Source organism: Lissotriton vulgaris, chromosome 5, assembly GCF_964263255.1.
Source record: "Lissotriton vulgaris chromosome 5, aLisVul1.2, whole genome shotgun sequence".
NCBI classification, from domain to species: Eukaryota; Metazoa; Chordata; class Amphibia; order Caudata; family Salamandridae; genus Lissotriton; species Lissotriton vulgaris.
The window spans coordinates 266,661,085-266,683,439 of NC_141693.1; the positions used below are offsets into that span (position 1 = coordinate 266,661,085).

Sequence of the window (22,355 nt, forward strand, 5' to 3'; positions counted from 1 at the left end):
ACCTCTATAATTATTCCTGTTCTCCCTATGTGGTACAATATTCCATCCAAATGGATTTGGCATTTTATAATTTGGATCCTGCCACATATATTGGTTATTAAACATCCCGGGAGGGTTTTTAGGAGGACCAAGAGGTACCCCAATGGGTGTTATTGCAGGCACCTGGGATCTAGGATAGAAATAGGTTAAATCACAGGGGACAATAAGTGAGCCAGTGGACCTTGGTATCCAATTAAGGATGTGTGTCACGGCCCTTGGATCTTTAAAATTATTAAATCCCCGTCTCTATCTTTTACTCTACTCCCCAGCCAGGGGAGTCGCCTTACATGGACAATCTCGTTGTTGATGAAACATGGGAGCGGTCTATGTTGCCCAAGCCAATGTATAGTTTTATTTTTTAATTGGCTAAACCCTTCCCTCTTGTGGTCTGCCAACCTAGGGACCCCCGTAAGTACCACCACATAGGGGACTGCCTCTGGTGGTAATTCAACATGGCGGACCCTCTGATTCCCTTCTTTACCTGAGTATACTTTCCCACCTACCTCCTGACTATTTCTAGCAACCATTGTGCTGGCCCCTTTGTTGTTATCCTTCTTGGTAGTTTGGGTGGGTTGATGAACTGCCTTGGATGGATTCACCCCTTGGTCAGTACTGCTCACAAGATTACTTTGAGGCTTTAGAATCTTTTGTATAAGGGCTGTGGGCGTAGAAACTACAGCTGTAGGCGTTAGAACTTGCTTTACAGGTACTGCCAACTGTCCTGTTTTTTTGGTTATCGTTGTTTCTATGACCCCCAAACGATCCTCTAACCTCTTCAACCTCTCTAATATGGGGGATGTGAATGCCCTCAATAGATGTTCAATATTTTCGAGGGAGAGTGTTGACAAATTATCAGTAGGGGGTGAAATAGTACCAGGTATTAAGTTTGGTCCGACTTCAAGCAGTATAGAGGTATTTGGGGAGGATGCTAAGTCATGTGGTGCGACCTGTGCCAGGTCAGAGGGTAGGATCACAATATTTGTGGGTACGGGAACAGCTGTCACTAATCTTCCCTTACCAAAATCAGTATGGCTGATTTTGGCTCTTTGCTGAACCCCTCCCTTCCTCTGTCTCTTGTTTGGTGGCGGCCCAACAATTTGGCCAACCCCCTGTTTCCCCGGCAGGGAGAGCAGCCCAGGTGTGTTCAATGGGGCTCGCAGGGACTCCTGGTAGCTGGAGTCCCTGCTTCGCAGCTCGCAGCCCTGCCGGTGACAACACACACCCCAATGACCTCTGCTCCTCACTGACAGCTGATCCGGGTGCAGGGCGCTGCGGGACCCGCGAAGCGGGTCCGGCGAGATGTTAAACTCCTGCAGTGATTCCCAGAGTTAGTGGCAGCACCAGGTTCGGACGAGCACAAATTCAATCAGCAATTCCCCAGGAAAGGGAGTTTAGATCTTTTCCAGCCTTAAATCAACAAAAGAGATGGCCTAGACTTTGCCAATACTATGTCAGGGCTAACGTTAATCTGGGTGAAAGGTTATTGCATAAGGAAGGCAGGTGCAGGTCGGGAAAAACGTCATTTATATGTTCAAAGGCCTTTAAAACCCCCAACTGGGACAAACAGAATCCACCTCACTGCTTGGTTAACATATGCAATTAAAGACACGTTGGTATGGTTGAACAATAAGGCTCAGCACACCAGAACTTATTTTTGGGGCCAAACAGACATCCATCAGCAGCGTGAACTAACTGCTCGAGTCTTGCATGGATGTTAAAATAAAGCAGAACACTATCCAGCACTCCAGAAGGCATGAGAAGCAATGTTCTTGGTCCAGCCACCTCATCTAGCACCCAAAGGTTTACGACAAAGATCACTTACAAAGAAGCTACCAAACAGGTTAATTGGAGAACTGTTCTCTTGCAATCCGTCCAACAACCTAATCAAGGAGAAAACAGGTTCTTTAGAATAATGGGACAGGTTGGTTAAGGTTGTGACGCTAGTGTTGAGGGCAGGAAACAAAATGTGCCTTAACATTTCTTGCAGAGTTGAGCCTAAAGGGTTCTGATGGAAAGATCGAAATATTCCTAGACAAAGGAATAGACCGGACATCAGTTTGGGAACCAAGAATAGGTTAACATGCTTCCTCCACCTATAAGTAACTCCCAAGCTCTTCCAGTCCTGCTGGGCCGCCGCCTCTTAGGGATTCAGGATCAGGTCTGGGTGACACGGCACTGGCTGCAGAATGTAGAGGCCGCTCAAGCTGTATGCATGAAGAGCTAGCATTACCTTGAACGGGGCACGTGGAAACAGGGAATGTGCTATTAGGCTGGCGGAATCAATCTTTTACTAGAAATATAGAAAACGAAAATAAACTAGGAGGTGTTTTTTGTGTATTCCGCTGCATGCCGCCAAGGTCACTCCAGAGAACAACACGGAGCCAATGACTTCAGGAAGAAGGACCAAGGTAGTAAAGTGGTGTAAGTACCAGGAAGTTATAAATTCTACTTTAAAAGACCTGCACTACTGCATCTTTCTAAGTACAGCCAGGATGTCATTTCAAGACTGACTTCCAGTCAACGCTAGGAAACGACTCTGAAGCGCAGTTAGTGAAATGTGGGCACTGAAGCCTGCAATTTGGAGGCCCAACAAAAGAAACCAGTCCAGATGTTTTTGGTAAAGAAAAAAAGAAAAAAAAAAGGTACCATAAATTGAGCCGTTTTTTAATTAAGTTTATAAACTTAGCTGAATATTTTAAACCTGGTCACATATTAAACTGGCAATCCGAATGTACGTAGCCACACCCCCGAGATACTGCTCACACCCACACTCACATTTAGCAACAATTGAGACTTGGGTAATACTGGTTCCGGGGTGAGGAAAACAAGCTTTGTCAAGAGAGACCTTGGAACTCTGCTCTTCCGACTATTTTTATTTTGTTTTTTTACAAAGTGCGCCTCTAATGGAACGTATTTACATGTTCAGCTTCTCTTTCATTAAGTATATGAATTCTATGCAGATCATTTTCCATATCACTTTGGTAGCAGAAGTGGCTTCAAACAATCAAATGCTTTAGAACGTCCAGGCACCACCTGCTCAGAGAATTAGTGCTACATGTCCACAAAGTGGCCTCAAAGCCCTGGAGCAGGACAAGGCGCAGTCAGATAGTTAATCAGAACCACCAGTGCCGAGCTGAATCCTCCTATTGTGGAATGGGAAAATCCAATCGCTCACACAGCAGAACACTGTATTAGAGGGCCACTCCGCCACGGGCATTGGTCAGATGAAAGACCTTTAGCTCAGCAATACTGGACTCTGGGTAGGAAATCTGTAAAGTTCCTAACAGTCTTTCTGGCAGTGAAGAATTCAAAACTGAAAGGCGCTGCCAGGTCTTGATTCCTAAGGCAGGAAAGTCCAGCTGTCCATGTTTGAGGTTTGGAATCATGTGACGTGAACTTCACAGGACAGTTTATGTTGATAATACAGGTCTATGTTAGCCCCAAAAGAGAGTTGGTCGTTCAGGCACTGACCCATTACAAAATTTGTAGAAAGGGACAGAACAAAATTTGTACAACTATGATGAGTTAATCTTTGGACCTCTTTTTTTAAGAACACAATCTAATGGCTGCATTCTGAAAAATACACAAAGGCCTGAAACAACTGCTTGTGGGATGAAGTAACTGAAATGCAGACTCACAGAGGGGTATGTGGGGTGGAGCCTGGGCTCCCTTTGGGAACCTGTACCCACTCAGCCTGAACCATCACACAAAGGTAGCTCTTTTTTATTCCATGTGTTCCAGGTTGCAAAGATCAAATCTCTTTCTGCTTGGAAGGGGAAAGTTAACCTTTAACTGCCAGTTAACTTCCATTTAAAATTACCCAGAATTACACAGTAATGCAAGAAGTGGTTCTAGTGCGCTGATGCTAGACACACAGCCAATAATGACACATTAAACAAGTACTTTGATGACAGTTACTCGGATAGAGCCGCCTTCAGTGAGGGAGTTGGAAGAGTGCAGCTAACGAAGCAGCACGCCTCCAGTGAGAATGCACTGTAAAAACCACTGAAGTTGCTTCTACCGATGACAGATATGTGCTAATTACAGTATGGAATTACTTTTCCACATCACCAATGCCGTAAAGCCACAGCAAAACGCCATTGTCCTTTATTGATCACAAGCCCGCTTGAAACACACACCTGAGGCTCTCAGTAACAGAACATTATAAAAATATATATTTAAAAAAAAAATAGTCATTAACAACAAATGTTGTAAGCAGCTGAGCAAACCCAACAAAAAGACAACATATGAGGGATAAAGTATCCCCTGATGTATATTATAAGGCTATTGTAAGTCACCGAGGAGTTCAATAACCATATAGAGTAATGAGGACAAAGGCAGAGTTTCTTTATACGGTAATCGAACTCTGAGGTGATTTGCAATATCCTTAAAATCTATGCCAGAGGGTACTTTATCCCACATAATACATGGTCACACCATCCCCTCTCCCACAAATGACTCAAAACCTTAGTGCACTGCTCTTTCATATGAAAGAGTGAGATTGTTTGCAAATATGAGAAATAAAGCTAAGACCTTTAGTGCAAAATTAAGATCACCAAAAACATGTTAGATATTAGTTGCAAACAGATATTAGAAACAATTCATTGTCAGTTAAAAAAAAAATCTGCACTAGGTAAGAACATGAAGAAACATACAGAAAGATTAGAGTTTCTCTTCAAGGAGCACAAAAATATATCTTTTCTCTCTGCCTGTCATTCTAAGCTATTAAATAGAGCAGAAGAAAAAGCAACGTTCTGTTTTTGTTGCTATAAACAGCTGCTTCAATTATGCTCCATAGCCTGGCCTCCCATTAACATCGGCTGCTGGCTCTGGCAGGTGGCTGGCACAGATCAGGGGTGGGAGGGCAGAGAGAGGGGGGGTATAGAAAAAAAAAAAAAGCGACGACCTTACCTCGTTGCGCTCTCAGTCGTCTTTCCTGGAACAGAGCACCAGGCGACCCAATCACAACGCTGCAATGCAGCATTGTGATTGGTCGGAGCGCTGTAGTTTGGTGCTCAGACTGGGGATCTGGGCATGTTCTCCACCCAGGCTGTAATGCAGCCTGGGTGGAGAACATGTAAAGTGTGCATGTCTGTTTGGCCGGCCATAGATGGCCAGCCAAACGTTCATGCGCACTTAGGGTGTTCAGACCACTCCTCCCCCGCTCTGTCAGCAGAGCAGGCCCTCCAGCAAAGCTGATGCAACAAAGAAAAACGAAAATGATAACAGAGTTGTCATTTTATTTTTCAATTATTTATACTGCTGAAAAGCAGGGGCGACGCTCCTCCGCCTTAGCGAGAAGCTGCACCTGCATTGGGACGTCAGAACTGGACTGTAAAAACAAATAGTTGAATTCTGATGTCTTTATCATCAGTGACTGGGTGCGTCATAAGTAGCCAATCAAAGAAATTAGAGACTGCTGTTCATAAAGAGATTATTTATTTAATCTCAAGTAGTATAAAATGGAGGTCATCAGAGGTTAAAGGAACCTTTTTCTTTGACTATGTGTGTTTGAACCAAAATCATGGGAGGTTCCATTTTCCACAGCTCCATTTAGCCATTAACCAATCACCAATAACAGCCGAAAAGAACCAGAGAAACGTCAAGTGCGATGCTTGCGTTCTCACAGGGCCTGGAAGAAAGATATAGAGAGAAGAAATGTTCTAAAGAGACTACATGCTAGAGAGGATAGAAAGGAGTATAAATGATATCCTAGCACATGCTTATATCGACACTAAAGTAGACCATGTTAGCAACCTTACACCTACGACAAAGTAATCAAGGCACTAAGAAGGATTACCACGCCCCATAAAGTAACTCAAATGCCTGAAGAAACGTCTTAAAGAAAAATCAGACAAATTATCCTTTTCCTGGATTGGCTCAGAAGGAAGCCAGAGTCGCATGTCACAGGAGAAAGAAAAAAAAACTGATATTACAACACGTATTTGTCTCTAGCCGTCTTAAAGTGGGTTTTGGATAACCATACCCAGAAGACCCTTTGAGGGAATATCATTCAAGATTATTTTGAGACAATAGTGCAAGCAACAAAACAAGGTCTTGAAATTTCCCATTGGCTCTTTAAATCTAAAAATCAGTGGGTTATCCTCCACCAAGCATGCAGTAAAATATAAATTTTACAAACAAAAAAACAAATTATTGTCCAGACGTCCAAATTGCGCCAAGTGCAACTTCGGAAACAGATTTAATAGACTAATAAAGGTACATTTAGCATTTCAAATTTCTACCCCTTCACACTCATTCGTGCAGCCCCACCGAACCAATCTGCTAACTCCAGCTCCCTTGATTTCTGATAACACCCCAACCACCAATCGTGAATCTTGCCTCCTCTACTGTCTATCACATTCCTACAATGTCATCACTCACCACGAAGCCATGGTCATTCATGTTCAGTATCAGGTTCTGACCCATGACAGCCAGTCCGATGAGAGCGATGTCTGCTCTGTGGAAAGAAGAAAAGTGGGGTGAGAGGAAGGAGACATTGGAGCGGGGGTGGGTGGCATGACAGCAGAAGGGACGAGGCCAGCAGAGACAGGGAAAAAACAGAATGAGGGAAAATAATCAAAGAGGAGTGCAGAACATCCAGGAGATGTCCCTCAGATACAGGAGAAGGTCATCAAAGGTTGTGAGGGAGACCAGTGAAGGGAGCTGGGTGGGAGACCGTGAGAAGGAATGGGCAGACATCTGAATGAGGTTAGAGACCATTAGGGGTGGACAAACCAAAAGACGAGGCAAACAGAAGGGGAGGATAAAATCAATGGCTATCAGGAGCGCGGAGCGAAACAAGACAAGAGACCATCAGAGTGGAAATATGTAACATAGTAGTACAGCTGAAGGATTCCACCAAAGGAGGGGAGCTATCAGGAAGGTCTGAGTGGAGACCACAAGACAAAATCACATCAGAAGTGGAAGACACTTAGCAAAACTATTAAAATGACAATACCATCAAGGGAGATGGGGAGATGCACAGACCATCCAAAACGTAAGGATTAGTGGGGCGATACATTATAGCAAAAGGCAGAGATACCTTCAGAAAAGCAACAGAAGTGGTGGGGCTGTCAGAGATGCAAGAGATTAAAAGAGGGGAGGCCATCGGGAGTATCAAAGAACAGCAGATTATCAGGGATCCATCACCAAACAAGGTGGGATTAGGACACTAACATAGGGGAGAAACAAGAAGGAAGGAGAGAAGCTTCAGGAGGGCATGAGTGTAGGAGAACCTATCGGAAAGAACAGAGCTATCAAGGGTGGGTGGTCACAATAAGAAGGGCACAATCGGATGAAGACCATTAGAGTGAGGCAGTCAGCATGAGGCATGCTTTGACCATTGAGGGTTTGACAGCTTTAGGGGCATATCAAAGGCTGGAGACCAATGGCAGTTGAAGCTAACATCTAGAAGAGCATGGGGGCGACCAAGAGAGGGGGGGGGGCATGAGCGAAAGGGGGCATTAAGGAGCGACTCTCAAAGAACGGTCAGGTGGCTATCAGTAATAGTTGAAACCATCAACTAAGAAACTTACAGAAGGAAGACCTCTTTTGGGAGGGGGGCAAGTCTGAAAACATGGGGGGGGGAAGGGAGAGATCCCATACAGACGAATATGAGCATGGGGGGGGGTGGAGTAACTGAGGGTTTAGGCTCTCAGGGGAACATGAAGGTTATGCATTATCACCAGGGGAGAGAAAAGTCTTGATAAAGGAGAGAGAGGGAGAGAGACACTTAAACATCAGAGAAGCTATCAAAAGGAGACAATAAAGTGAGAACTCAATGACCAGGGTTAGTATAAGAAGCGAGAGAAACCCATCAAGAGCAAGACCATAAATAAGAGTGGAAATATGAGTTCACTAAGAGTGTAGAGCCAGGTCAGAGCAGGATGGGCGTGCGCCAACACAGAGAGGATGAAGCGAGAGGGATTACTGGACGGGGAGAACATCAGATAAAGACTGGGATTTCCACTGGAAGCGTCCTGGTCCAGCGATACTAGTATATCACCAGATGGAAAAACACTGACCTGGGGAGGGGGGGGGGGACCACTACAGGTAAGATACAGTGAGAGGAAGACATGAGGCACGCAGGCAGCTCTAGTTTGCTACTATGATCACGGTGTTTCTTTGCATCGCTTCTACTTGAAAATGTAGACGAATGTTCGTTCCGTTCTATGCATTAGAATGGACAACTCGAGTTGGCCCAATTGCTTCATTGCCCTCATTACTGCACAGGGGTCACGGTCATTTGACAGGCTAAAACACCCGGGGGAGGAGACGAAGGTGTGCAAATATTAGAAGAGAGAGGAACATGGTGGTGAGAGCAGGAGAGAGGGATGCCCCGGGTTAAATGACAGCAGCTGAAATAGTTCCTTCACTTACTGAGCCATGTTGTAGATAGGAGGTTGCTGTGATTGTGTTGTCCGGCGTTTCCTCTTCAGGCGCTCAGCTCCCTTTCCTCTTCTTCCTAGCCAAGCAGCCTTGGCATTTAAGCTCGGGCACACCCACCGCTGGGCGGCTACAGTCAGGCTGCACCGTCTGTCCTCTGTCGGCGATTTGATTGGCCCGCGCGAGCCACCTGTCAATCTATGCAGTCCTGATTGGTTTGTGAGGAGGATGTGTGGAGTAATATTTCACAACTGAAGTTGGCCATTGGGTAATTTTAGGAGGGCGGAGTCTCGGTAATTCAGATCACGAATGAGAAGCTGGCGTCGAACGCCGATGTGGTCGATCGATGCCAGACGTCGGTGCCTGCTCCCTGCACGGGGTGTGTGCCAGGACACAGCGAGACGCTCGGTCTCGTTGTCAACTGCTTTAGTCTGAATGATAGATCCTCTTTCATGGACCGGAGAGGTTTCATTGAGTCACCATGACGCGTCATTTTCTTTAGAAAGTTATAGGGAAGTCGCCTCGTAGTAATGCATCCAAAGCGGCAAATCCCTAAAATGGTCAGTGTTGAGTTATGTTACTAGTATGTGTAAATCGACCTTTAGGCACAGGGTAAGTCAGTGAAAAAAATGAGTGTCGTTGTAAAACAAATTACTCCAGTGGCGTAACAAGGTTGCTACTTTCATATCCTTCTGTGTGGCGAAAGTCCGTATTCAACGGGTAAGCACGCCCCGCTGCGGAAGTGGGGTGGCTCTGCTAAGTCCTAGGCTTGGAGTAACGCAGTTTTGGTAAAACGGTTCCTGCATTTTCGCAATGCCAGAGATTGTCACACAGCTCGTGACACTTGGCAGACCCAGTCTGGTACAGCTGCTGATCTAATAAAAAGCTGGGAACTGAGCTGTGGCTTGCATAGTCTCAACACGTCAATGCATGTCCCGCTCCTCCTCTTTGCACACCTGTAGTTGTGCCTGCTCAGCAGTGACTGGTTAACACCATGATTGATTCTGCACTGAGCAAGCAGGCCTTGCCTCCACCCTCCCTTTAGCAGTGGAGTAAAACTTTTATAGCTAACATTTACCGAGAATTTATTTTCACGGAGGCGAGGTTTATGCATGCTTAATTTATTGCAAAAACACAGCAGGCAAGTAGATTACAACAGTGCTTTATATGTGAAAAAATAAGTGCAGGTTCTCATTAAAATGAGCTAGAGGTGTAGTGAGGCGGCGGGGCTAAAGGCCAGACATGATGATACTTAACTTCTATATTAGTTGCAGCACATACCAAAACACATGAGAAATGTGTTTATATAAATAAATCAGGTTAACTCATTACACAAAAACGAAAGAGAAATGGATAATATGTTAACATTTCCTTTTTTTGCAATAGTTGCACCTTCTTAATGTCATACTGTTAATTGCTGTTTAGCACAATACTATATATTTTTGAGCAGGTGAGTAGGAAGAAACTGAAAGTAACCCTACGTCGAACCAAGGCTCTTATGGCACCAAGCAAATGAAGCAACTCATCAAGACCCTCCCCAGAAGATATGTGTCTGGCCGTAGCCTGATGGCCACTGACAGGGCACTGACATGATTCATGTGAGTGCAGGAATGCACAGGAAAGTGTGAATGTGATTGACAGCACAGGGCCTGAATAAACCCTGCTCTGTCAAGCACAGTGTGATGGTGAGTAGCCGGACATTTTTCAACTGAGCCCTGCTGAATTGCTTAGCTGGTGCTCAGATGGGGGGGGGGGGGGGGGGGGGGGGGGCTGCAGAAGCGGCACCTTGGCTGCCAGAGACACGTTCCACTCCTGCTCACCAGCACAGGCAATGAGCCTACCTTTTCATGAGTACCAGTACTCTCCACGGCAGTAGAGAAGTACTGGTACTCAGAGTGACAAATCTAAGAAGTGCCGGTACTCAGTACCAGTGAGTATCGGCCCATTTAAAGAACTGGATTGCAGAAAAACACAAAAAACATATTTTCCCTTGAACTGCCCCATGACATCATCACTCTTCCACCAATCAGTTGGGAATGCTTATAAGACTTTCAGTATCCCCCATTCCCCCCAATTTACATTCCTCTTTCTTTACTGCTCCAGCTTAGTATAGGGTGCTCTTCTATTCGCTCCCTTAATACCATGTGAGCTATTTTTAGGTCTTGCGACCGGCGGTGCACTGCGTAGCAGTGCTCATGCAAGTTGCGTGACCTATTGTAATAAAAAACGGGGATTGTGAGCTGCCCTAGGAATCGCACACGCTCGTGCATGTGCGTTTCCTGTTCAGCTCCCCCCATTGGCCTTTGCATGCATCTTATTGTAAAAGACTGCACGCAATTGGCCTGAAGCACGCGCATAGCTCCTCCCATGGCCTATTGGTGTCTATTACACGCACCAAGCGCGTAATCGACACCAATAGGCCATGGGAGGAGCTATGATTGTGCCCACACGGGCTTGACATGCGCGCCACTTGTTTTCTTTGCATAAGTTATCGTGCCTGGAATAAGTTGAATGCATTTAACCAGGAAAAGAAGTGAAGTGTTCGGGTAACGTGTACTCGGAATTCCCAACGTTTGCCACTTTTCTTCACTGCAAATATCTCAATAAAGATATTTTAATTCAATTATGACCTGAACGTAACGATTAACTAAATCAAATAAAATAGCCAATGCTTATAAAATATACACACTTTACCTGAGATCGGACCATATGAATTGGCAACTGAGGGTGAGCTTTTAAGCCGGACTCTAGGGTGCAAACACAACCTTTCCAGGCAATATGTTTCAAAAAGACATGACCACCCCTTTGGGGCTTTATATTGTGTTAAAATGTCATAACTTTAAAGGCCAGTTTAACTCCACAGTCTAGTGTAAAAGGCGCCCAACCCTTTCCTCATTTTCGTTATGCACCTGATGTGCGCCCCGTGTCGGCTGGAGGAGGAGGATATTTTATTGCCCTACTAATTTAAAACGCCTGACAAAAAATAAAAGGCCAGCATAAATTTGTGTATTTTCCTGTCTTGTTTGTGATTGTTCTGTCACTTGTCCATTTTCATTTGCTTGAGCCATTTTCAACCTACAAGTGAAAACGGCCAGCACTTAATTGCAATTTCGATATTTTCCGCCCTCCGCCTGTTGTTGTTTAGAAGGGCAGCTATGCTTCCCTTGTTTGGTATGCAGTTAATTAGTACAGAAAAGGATGATGTGAGAAATATATTTGTTGTTCGTGAATCCACATTTTAAAGTGATAGTCTTGTTGCCTTGAGATGAACAGGTGCATTACAGAATCTTTTCTCAGGGTAGTGAAGTGTTGTTCTACCAAAGCCAGTGATACGAAATGAAACATACAAACATAAATTAGTTGTACAAAATCAGCCCAAGAGTTCGCTCGATTACGGGGGAAGCATCCTTTACAACAAAACTTTTACAACGCAGTGCTATTACAACGCAGGTTTTACAACGAAAACCATTACAACGCATTGCGCTGGGGGGCGCTCTAGGATAGGGAATAGATTTAATTTACTATCCAACATCTTCCCTAGTGTCCACGGGGACTGGAGTTGGAATAGTAAATTAAACTATTCACTATCCAGCACCCCAAAGCGCTATGCGTTGTAAAGGTTTGCGTTGTAAAACTGGCGTTGTAATAGCTTGCGTGATAAAAGCATGCGTTGTAACGTCATACATCCCGATTACGGTCCCATGAAATATAAATGCATGTATTTGTCCTAAATGTGAGGCACACAGCGAGGAATACAAGATGGGGTTACTGAAATCTTATTATAATTTGAAGACATTAACAATAAAAGTTTCTTTTTGCATGTTCCTTTGTTTTCTGAAACTAGACCTTGAAGAAAGAGCCGAGTGTTATAGGCATGGGTTTTTCTGGGTTTTATCACAGTCGGCGCAGTCCCCAGCGCCTCCTGTCTGTGAGCAGTGCTGTGGGCGGATCCTGCCCCGCGAAGAGCGATGACCGCCATGTCAGCAACGTGACTGTTTTCAGAGCGCAGAGCTGGCAGCAGAGAGCCCCGGGGAGCTGCCAAAACATGAGTAAACAGAGGAGTGTGAACCCGAACTTAAATACTCCCCGCGGGGATGTCCTGGGAGGACGTGCCAAGGCACAAGGGGGCCCAGCAGGCGCTGCCCGTGCCAGTTGATGCGGTATAGGGGGGACCAGTGGATGGTTATATCAGCTCATTCCTGCCCCGAAAATGCAGCGTTGGGGATGTGCTGGGGCAATGCGTGGATCCTACAGTAGCGCCCTCAGAGCAGCAACGGGCGATGCAGGCACCGGGAGGTCAGATTTACAAATCTAACTCCAGTCCTAGAAGATTTGGGCAAAGACTTTGCCACAAAGTGCAACTTACCCAAAAAGTAGTCTGTGGGGGGCATATTTTTTGTTCTATCTTCAATCCCAGAATATTTTTGGGAAAATGAAGGATTCACCAAGTTCTCCAAGATGGCGTTAAAAACGTGGTCATTTTGCATTTCTCGAACTGCTGACTTGGGACCACTGCTCAATATATATATATATATATTTAATACGAAAGAATGAAGTCGCTGCACACTTCTTGGATGTTCACGCAGTTGTTTTATTCAAACGTGCCACGTTTGAATAAAACAACTGCGTGAACATCCAAGAAGTGTGCAGCGACTTCATTCTTTTGTATTGAATTAAATTTGAGACACTGTCCTGGTCTCAACGCTGGCACCCACTGGACTGTGCTCCCGCTGCGACAGGACAAATTGTTCACTCATATATATATATATATATCTATCTCGTCACACTTCTTCCCTTGGTTAGAAAAGATATCGGGCGAACTCCCTTTAGTTTCCACAAGTTAATTCATTTCGATCTATCAAGCATGAAAAGCATACGATCTACGCGTTTCGATGCTACAAGCATCTTGCTCACGATCAGTTTCCTGCATTTTTTTCCACAACATTTAAAGCATTGAATTAGGTATTACATCATTTCCTGTGCTTAAATGCTAAGCATTGTGGTTATTGTAGTTTAAAACAAGTCTTTAGGTAAAATTATTACCAGTTAGTTCATTGGAAAATAATAACTCCTTATTTTCAATTAATTGTCTTATGGGAATTTTAATTCCCCATTATTTTGAACTTTTTCAAGTAATTTTTTTAATTTTTGCACTATTTCTGATTCAGTTCTCATTTAGATCCCTCCAGTGGGATTTGTTATTAATGCAATTGTCATTTTGATCCCTACAGTGGGATTTGTTATTAGTTAGTTTGGTGGGGTTATTCTCACCCTCTTTGTTAGGTTTCCTTTGTCTTATTCCCTTTCCTTTGTTGCAATTTTCATTTTCCAATGTACCTTGGCATTCATCCTTTTATTCATTCCTCATTAAAATAGTCCATCATGTTATTTTTCAGAGATGAATGTATAACTCCTCCGATTGATTAAGGCCGTACGGACTTAAAGTTCTGAAGTTTATTATGTGGCGTGACTCTTTTTGCCTTAGTGATTTCTCTCGGTCACCACCACGTATGTGTTTTGGAAGCGTTTCTATGCCAAAGAATCTCAGTTTCTGCCAGTCTCCATTGTGTGTTTGCTCCATATGTTTCGCAACCGCATTCGCTCTGTCTTTATGCGTGGTTGCTCTAGCATGTTCCATGATGCGTTTCTTCAATTCACCCTTCGTGCTACCCACGTACATTAGTGGGCATGGGCACTCTATTCCATAGACAGTGAATTCCGTCTTGCAGGTGATTAGTTGACGTATTTGCCATGTCTTATTGTTTGGCATCTTGACTTCTTTAATTTGTTTTGCAATTTGACACATTTTGCATCCATAGCACTTTATGAAACCAGTGGTTTTCAGCCAATCCCTTTTGTTGTCTTTTTTGGTTTTACAATGACTGTGGATAAGATGATCCTTCAAATTTGGGGCTCTTCGGTAGGTTACCGTTGGATGTTTTCCAACTATTTTACCAACTGTATCGTCCAAATGTAAGATTTTCCAATTTTTTCTCAGGATGTTTATGAATTCTTTGCTGCCTTCTGAAAAATCTGTAATTAATCTGATTGGTTCTTGTTCGTCCTTGTCTCTAGTCTGACTTTTTAGGCACTCCGTTCTGGGTTTCGCATTTGCTCTCTTCCAACATTGTTCCACATTTTCCTGGTTATATTTGCGTTTCTTGAATCTCTTTTTTGTTTCAGCGCTATGTTTTTGCCACTCACTTTCTTCGCTGCATATTCGTCTTATTCAGAGGAATTCCCCATAGGGGATGCTTGAGATTAATGAACTTTGATGGAAACTTGTTGCTTCCAGAGTGGCGTTGGTTGCAGTAGATTTTCTGTGCAGGGTTGATTGTATTTGATTGTCCTTGATGTAAATGTGCGTATCAAGGAAAGTTATTTCTTGATTACTGATCTCATATGTTAAATTTATCCCTGTCATGCTGCCATTGATAGTAGTGTGATATTCCTCAAATTCCTCCGGAGATCCATCCCAGATGATCAATAAGTCATCGATAAATCTTATCCAGCAGATGATTTTGCTGGTCATGTTGTCATTTGCTGGTGCCCATGCAACTTCTTTTTCCCAATAGTCCATTGTGAGGCATGCATAGTTTGGGCTAAAAGAAAAACCCATGGTGGTTCCATTGTTTTGCCTGTATAATTCCTCTCCGAACAAAAAGATATTTTGAGACAAACATAATGAGATCATTTCCTGCAGCATCTGGTTGTGATTTTTGTATTTGATGTTTCTGTCCTGTAGAAAGTAATTACATGCCTTTATCCCAATGTTATTGTTGATATTCGTATAAAGGGATACGACATCCATTGTTATGAGCTGGTAATTTTCTTGCCAAGGAGTATCCTCCAGTCTTCTCAACATATCATTGGTATCTTGGATATAGGAACTCAGCTGTATCACATACAGTTTCAAAAAGTGATCAATGTAATTAGAGATTGGTTCAAGTAGTCAAGTCAAGTCAAGTCAAATAATTTATATAGCGCGCTACATACCCAGAGGGTCTCAAGGCGCTTGAGGAAGGGTGGGGAATTACTTGTCGAATATCCAAGTTTTAAGTTGCTTTCTGAATGCTAGGTGGTTCTGAGTGAGGCGAAGGTGAGTGGGAAGTGAATTCCAGGTTTTGGCTGCCAGGTAGGAGAAGGATCGTCCTCCCATGGTGGTTTTGTTGATGCGAGGTACAACAGCCAGGGCTTGGTTGGAGGAGCGTAGCTGGCGGGAGGGGGTGTAGAAGGAAAGTCGTGTGTTGAGGCATTCGGGTCCAAGTTCGTAAAGTGCTTTGTGTGCGTGGGTTAGGAGGCGGAATGTTATCCTCTTATTGACGGGGAGCCAGTGGAGGTTTTTCAGGTGGCTAGAGATGTGGTCTTTGCGTGGGATGTCTAGTATGAGTCTGGCTGACGCGTTCTGGATGCGTTGGAGTTTTTTCTGAAGTTTTGCGGTGGTACCGGCATATAGGGTGTTACCGTAGTCCAGGCGGCTCGCGACCAGAGCGTGGGTGACCGTTTTTCTAGTTTCGGTGGGGATCCAGCGAAATGTTTTTTTGAGCATGCGAAGAATGTTGAAGCAGGATGATGAAACGACGTTGACTTGTCTGTTCATCGAAAGTGAGGAGTCAAGGATGACGCCCAGGTTCCGTGCGTGGTCCGTCGGGATGGGCGCTTTTCCAAGGGCCTCTGGCCACCAGGAGTCATCCCAGGCTGAGGGGGAGGTACCTAAGATAAGGACTTCTGTTTTGTCTGAGTTCAGTTTTAGACGACTGTGCTTCATCCACTCGGCTACTTCTTTCATTCCTTCATGTAGGTTGGTTTTGGCGGTGTTCGGGTCATTGGTGAGTGAGAGGATCAGTTGAGTGTCATCAGCGTAGGAGATGATGTTGAGGTTGTGTTGGCGTGCGATGGTCACGAGGGGACTCATGTATACGTTGAAGAGGGTGGGGCTGAGTGAAGATCCTTGTGGTACGCCGCAAATGACTTCAGTGGCCTCTGACTTGAATGGTGGCAGGCGGACTCTCTGAGTTCTTTCGGTGAGGAACGAGGTGATCCATTCCAGGGCTTTTCCTTGAATTCCGATGTTTCTGAGGCGTTGTAACAGGGTGCTATGACAGACTGTGTCGAAGGCTGCGGAGAGGTCAAGGAGGATGAGGGCAACTGTGTCTCCATTGTCCAGTAGAGTTCGAATGTCGTCTGTTGCTGCGATGAGTGCGGTCTCAGTGCTGTGTCTTGCTCGGAAGCCGGACTGTGAGGAGTCGAGGGATTTGTTGGTTTCGAGGAAGGCGGCAAGTTGGTTGTTGACAGCTTTCTCGATGACTTTGGCCGGGAATGGAAGGAGCGAGATGTGGCGGTAGTTTTTGAGTTCGGTGGGGTCAGCTGTGGGTTTTTTCAGAAGGGCGCTGAGTTCGGCGTGTTTCCAGCTTTCCGGGAAGGTGGCGGAGTTGAGGGAGCAGTTGATGACGTCTCAGAGGTGTGGTGCTATGATGGAGTCTGCTTTGTTGAAGATGTGGTGAGGGCATGGGTCTGTTGGGGATCCTGAGTGGATGGAGTTCATCAGGCGGATGGTGTCCTCAGTGGAGATTGGGTTCCAGTCATTAAGGATGTTCAAGGGGGGTGAAGGTACGGCAGAAGGTTGGGTGGGTTGGTCTCCGGGTTGGTTGTCGAAGCTGTTGTGGATGTCTGCGATTTTGTCGTGGAAGAACGAAGCTAGGGAGTCGCAAAGGGTTTGAGAGGGAGTGATGTCGTTGGAGTTGGCAGTAGGGTTGGTAAACTCTTTGACGATGTTGAATAATTCCTTGCTGTTGTGGGCGTTGTTGTCTAGTCGGTCTTTGAATGCGGCTTTCTTGGCAGTCCGGATTAGTTGGTGGTGTATGCGGGTGGCGTTTTTGAAGGCGTCCCTGGTGCCGGTGTTTGGGTCTTTTTTCCAGGCCTTCTCAAGGGAGCGACAGAGTTTCTTGGATTTCTTAAGATCATCGTTGAACCAAGGGGTGTTTTTGCTGCCTAGTTTGATTTGACGTTTTTTCAGAGGTGCTAGGTTGTCGGCGCTGTTGGTTAGCCATTGAGTGAGGTGAATGGCTGCTTGGTTGGGGTTCGAGGAGTGGGCAGGGAGGTTTCGAAGAAGCGATGAGGAGATCTGGTCAATGGTGATTTTGTTGCAGTTTCTTCGCAGAGTAGGTTGAGGAAGGTTGTGGGTTGTGGTCTTTTTGTAGACAAAGTGAACGCAGCTGTGGTCCGTCCAATGGAGAACTGTGGTGTGACTGAAGGAGATATGTTTGCTGGAGGTGAAGATGGGGTCGAGTGTGTGACCTGCGTAGTGAGTGGGGGTATTAACAAGTTGTTTGAGTCCGAGGTTGGCAAGATTGTCCAGAAGGGTGGTGGCGTTGCTGTTGTTGCTCTTTTCCAGGTGGAAGTTGAGGTCTCCCAATAGAATGTAGTGCTCGGAGGGGAGTGCGTGTGGGGTGATAAAGTCAGTGATGGCTTCACTGAATTGTGCACGGGGTCCTGGAGGTCGGTAGAGGAGGGTGCCTCTGAGTGTGGTCTTGGGGTCGATGTGGATCTGGAAGTGAAGGTGTTCGGCGCTAGCGAGGTTGTCGTCTGAGCTGGTTGAGATGCGGATGGAGTTCTTATGGACGATGGCGATGCCATGCCAACCTTTTGCAGATAAAATTGGTCTGCCTGGAGGGTTCCTTTGATCTTTATGTACCTTTGGCAGGAAATAAATCGTAGCTGTTATTGGGTGATTCACTGGGTATTTTAGTTCATCATCATCAATAAGGTTTTTCAGTTTCCACTGTTTCAAATCATTATCAAGTTTGGCTTTCACTTCAAGCGTTGGGTTATTTTTCAGTTTCTCATAGTATTTAATATCCCTCAGTTGACGGTGGGCTTCAATGATGTAGGCGCTCTTTTCCCACACCACTATATTTCCCCCTTTATCCGCCATTTTTATTTCGATTTGGTCATCGTTGGTTAGATTTTTTAACGCTTCTCGTTCGTCTGGTGTTAAGTTGTCCTTGTAATTGAAGCCTTTGATTTTATGAAGATCTTGTATTACAGCTTCTTGGAAAATGTCCACGTTGTTTCCCGGGAATAATTGGGGATAGAATTTCGATTTTGGTTTCTTTTTGCTGAGGCCAGCTCCTGCTTGTGTAATAGCCTGACTTAAGGTTGTTTCTTCTTCATTCACAACATCTAAGTTGATTAGCGTGGTGTATGCAGTGGCATCCCTTGCTCTTATGTCTGGGGTCATATCCTCATTGGGGTAAGATCTTTTGTTTTTCACTTTATTCTCTTCAAAGAATTTGGCCAACTTGATTTTCCTTATATATAGGAGGTAGAAGTCTATTCGCGCCTGAGCCATGTTCATTTTCTTTTTGGGACAGAAGTTTATGCCTCTTTTTAACAGTGAGATCTCTGTCTCTGTGATCGGTCTTTTTGATAGATTTATGATTTGTAATTCATTATTTATGTCCCCTTCTTCTGACGCATGCTCCATGTTTCCGTTCCCACTTTTGGGGGTACTTCGCTTGTTCCTTTTGCCCCTTCTTGTCTTTTTTTGGGGAATGTCCATTGTCGCCCTCGTCCTCTTCCTCTTTGTTGATTTTGGGCGCCCCGGTGCTGTTCCCACTGTCGCTGCTGCAACACAAGGCGCATATCCTCTAAAAAAGGCGTATTTTCAGGATTGGTCAATATACCAGGTTCTTCACCTGCTTCCAATGATGTTAACGATGAGGATAATGAGGAGGCACTGGCAGACATGTATCCTGTTTGGTTTTTTGGGGACAGCTATTTATAATAATCATATTTCTTGGAGAAAGTGAATATACGACCTTCCTCATAATCCACAGTATCGCGGATGAATTTGTTATGTTTGCGTTCTCTCACTGTTTCTTCATGTTTTTCGAGCTGGCTTTCGAAATCCTCTTTGAATTTGGTCATGTCATTATTTAACTTCAATTGCGCGACTTCTTTTTCCATTTCATTGAGTTCTGCCTGTAATTTATCTAGGCCAATTTCAATGTGTTTGACGAGAATTTCCACTAGTCCCAACGAGGATTTCATAATAAATTCCCCCATTCTACTAGCAGTTCATTTGATGTATCTTGGTGACTCGGCATCAATAGTATCCTCAGGCCCCTGGGTACTCTGCGAACCTCCAGGTATTTCTTCAGTGTTATTAGTTCCGATGATTTATTTATTTCCTTACGACTCAGTTTCTCCCATGTTCTCAATTTACTTTTAACATCAGATTTGGTTGTATCTGATTTTGCATTTTTGTCTGTTTTGTCCTTCTCCGAGCTTCCTTTTACAAACATTGTCGTTAGTAATTCATTTCGTTTTGCTGCCCTTTGTTCCATTTTGCTTTCCTTTGCTATGATTCTTTTAGAATTTTTTTACGTGTTTGTGTGGGGGTCCAAAGGCCGTACTTCGCAACCATTAACCGAATTGGTTTCACTACACGCGTTTCCTTTCTCAGTAAGGTTAAATCGCGAGTTCTCCAAACCACAATGTGTTGCTTTTCTGACACTCAGCTGAAATCTCTCGCTCGTGTTCAAGGAGAGACACAATTCTGACGGTTAACTTCAAAGACAAAGGAAACCTAACAAAGAGGGTGAGAATAACCCCACCGAACTAACTAGTAACAATTCCCACTGGAGGGATCAAAATGACAATTGCATTAATAACAAATCCCACTGGAGGGATCTAAATGAGAACTGAATCAGAAATGGTGCAAAAATTCAAAAAATGACTTGAAAAAGTTCAAAATAATGGGGAATTAAAATTCCCATAAGACAATTAATTGAAAATAAGGAGTTATTATTTTCCAATGAACTAACTGGTAATAATTTTACCTAAAGACTTGTTTTAAACTACAATAACCACAATGCTTAGCATTTGAGCACAGGAAATGATGTTATACCTAATTCAATGCTTTAAATGTTGTGGAAAAAAATGCAGGAAACTGATCGTGAGCAAGATGCTTGTAGCATCGAAACGCGTAGATCGTAGGCTTTTCCTGCTTGATAGATCGAAATAAATTAACTTGTGGAAACTAAAGGGAGTGCGCCCGATATCTTTTCTAACCAAGGGAAGAAGTGTGACGATGATTAACGGCGTGGTTCTGCCATAGGTGCACGCACCCACAACGAGCACTCAATGGCCGGGGAACTGTGAACCAGCGTGCGGAGATATATATATATATATATATATATATATATATATATATATATATATATATATATATATATATATATATATAAAACAAGCATTTGCAATGCAATAGGTCTCGCATTATTAAAAGTTTGAGCTATTGGCATTGCTAATAATAATGCAACACCAATAGCTCAAACTTTAATTATGCGAAACCTATTTGCATTGCAAATGCTTGTTATTGTGGTAACTACCAAGTCGTTGTGTTGCATTTGTCCCCCCAGCCAGTCCGAAGCATGGTGTTTTTATTTAGGATTCACCTGGAGTACAAGAGTGGAGAACAGCAACAGAGAAAGAGAGCAGAAAGTGGTGGGAGGAGGAATAGGTTGAGAAGAGAGAGGGTGAGATAATGGGAGTTAAGACAAAGGAAGGCAAAAGGGAACAGAGGCAAAGGGAAAAGGGGGAATAATTAGGCGGAGGAGAGATAGAGAGAGGGAAGAGAGGCCAAGGTAGGAAGGAAGGACAGGTGAGGCCACAAGGACAGACACAAGATTGGAGATGAAGTGGAAGGAGGAAACAGATAAGTAAAGGGAGTGTAAGGGAGCAAGTGAAAAAAAAGAAAGTTGAAAGGAGAGAGAGTGAGATGAGAACTGATATGAGGTGAGAAGGAAACAAAGAGCAAGGAGGGGTGAGAGGATTGAGAGACAATGGGAGCGAGCACAGTAAAGGTTGCAAATAAGACAGTACGAGATGGAAGTGAAGAAGAAAGTTAAGTGAAGAGGAGGAGGATAAGCATCTGTGTCAGGAAGACATATTGAAGGGAGGAGAGTGTGAGTAGAGATTGAGAAGGTGAGGTGGAAGTAAAAGTGGAGAGTGAGGAACAACAAATTGAGACAGAGTAGTAAGTGGCAAAGTGAAGAATGGAGAGAGGAGGAAAAAAATGCTAGGAGTTTGGATAAAGGATACAGAGAGGGGAAAGCATTTTGGATGAAAGATCAAGGAGGAAAGAGAAGGTTCTTGTCTGTAACAAGGGAAGGGCAGATAGTACTTTACACTCACTAAGTTCCCTTGTGTGTCAGTGATCTTCGGGCTTGATTTTGAGGTAAGTTTTTAGTGAGAGTCTCAGAATTTTGGAGAAAACACAAAATGCAAAGGAGCACCTACTGCTTGAACTTTTCCACCATCAGGATAGTGTAGTGGAAGAAACCCCATTATTTTACTCTTAATGTCAGATTGTTACTTTATTCACTGACTGCCATGGGTACCAGGTGCCAAGTTGTTGATCCCTGCTGCGTGAATGTGCGCCTGTGCTCTTTCACAGTGCCCAACTATTTAAAGACTTGGTTGCTGCAGAAAAGGCTCTCAGTATCATCTTTTTCATCATTTATGGCCGGCAGTATCAGGTCTTACATGCCAATATATGCATTCCCTGTGCCTATCTATTGTAGGTGATTGCAGCTTTTAGGGCACATTTTACACCATTACATTTCAGAAAAGGATGTCATTTCTAAAAATCATCTCTTTACACAGACACAACTGCTTTGCTCAAAATAAAGTGTCACTCAAAGTATCAGACATAAGGTCTTGAAATGTCACATATAACATTCTGCAAGATTGGAAATGACACATAAGCAGACTGATAACTTGGCAGCCATGGGTTTGATGAGATTCTATGTGGAAAGTAGTTTGTATGTGAGTGACTGAAGATGGCCTCGTCTTCGGGCTTATCGCCTAGCAGTGTGAAGGAAGAGGAGGTGTGAAAGACAGGTGGGAAGAAAGACAGGTGA

At 44.1% G+C, this 22,355-nt stretch overlaps 2 protein-coding genes across 3 annotated transcripts in view; one reads left to right on the top strand and one right to left on the bottom strand.

The window, feature by feature from the left end:
• PGD (phosphogluconate dehydrogenase) overlaps positions 1-8,500 on the bottom strand; it is a 53,718-nt gene extending 45,218 nt beyond the window's left edge. Inside the window, exons 1-2 of the mRNA XM_086921343.1 lie at positions 8,422-8,500; positions 6,424-6,499 (exon numbers count right to left, since the gene is read on the bottom strand). Coding sequence (XP_086777469.1) covers positions 6,424-6,499; positions 8,422-8,429 — 84 coding nt within the window. The 5' untranslated portion in view covers positions 8,430-8,500. The remainder of the gene's footprint in view (positions 1-6,423; positions 6,500-8,421) is intronic.
• LOC147710658 (uncharacterized) overlaps positions 1-22,355 on the top strand; it is a 509,433-nt gene that overhangs the window by 400,409 nt on the left and 86,669 nt on the right. The window lies entirely within an intron of this gene.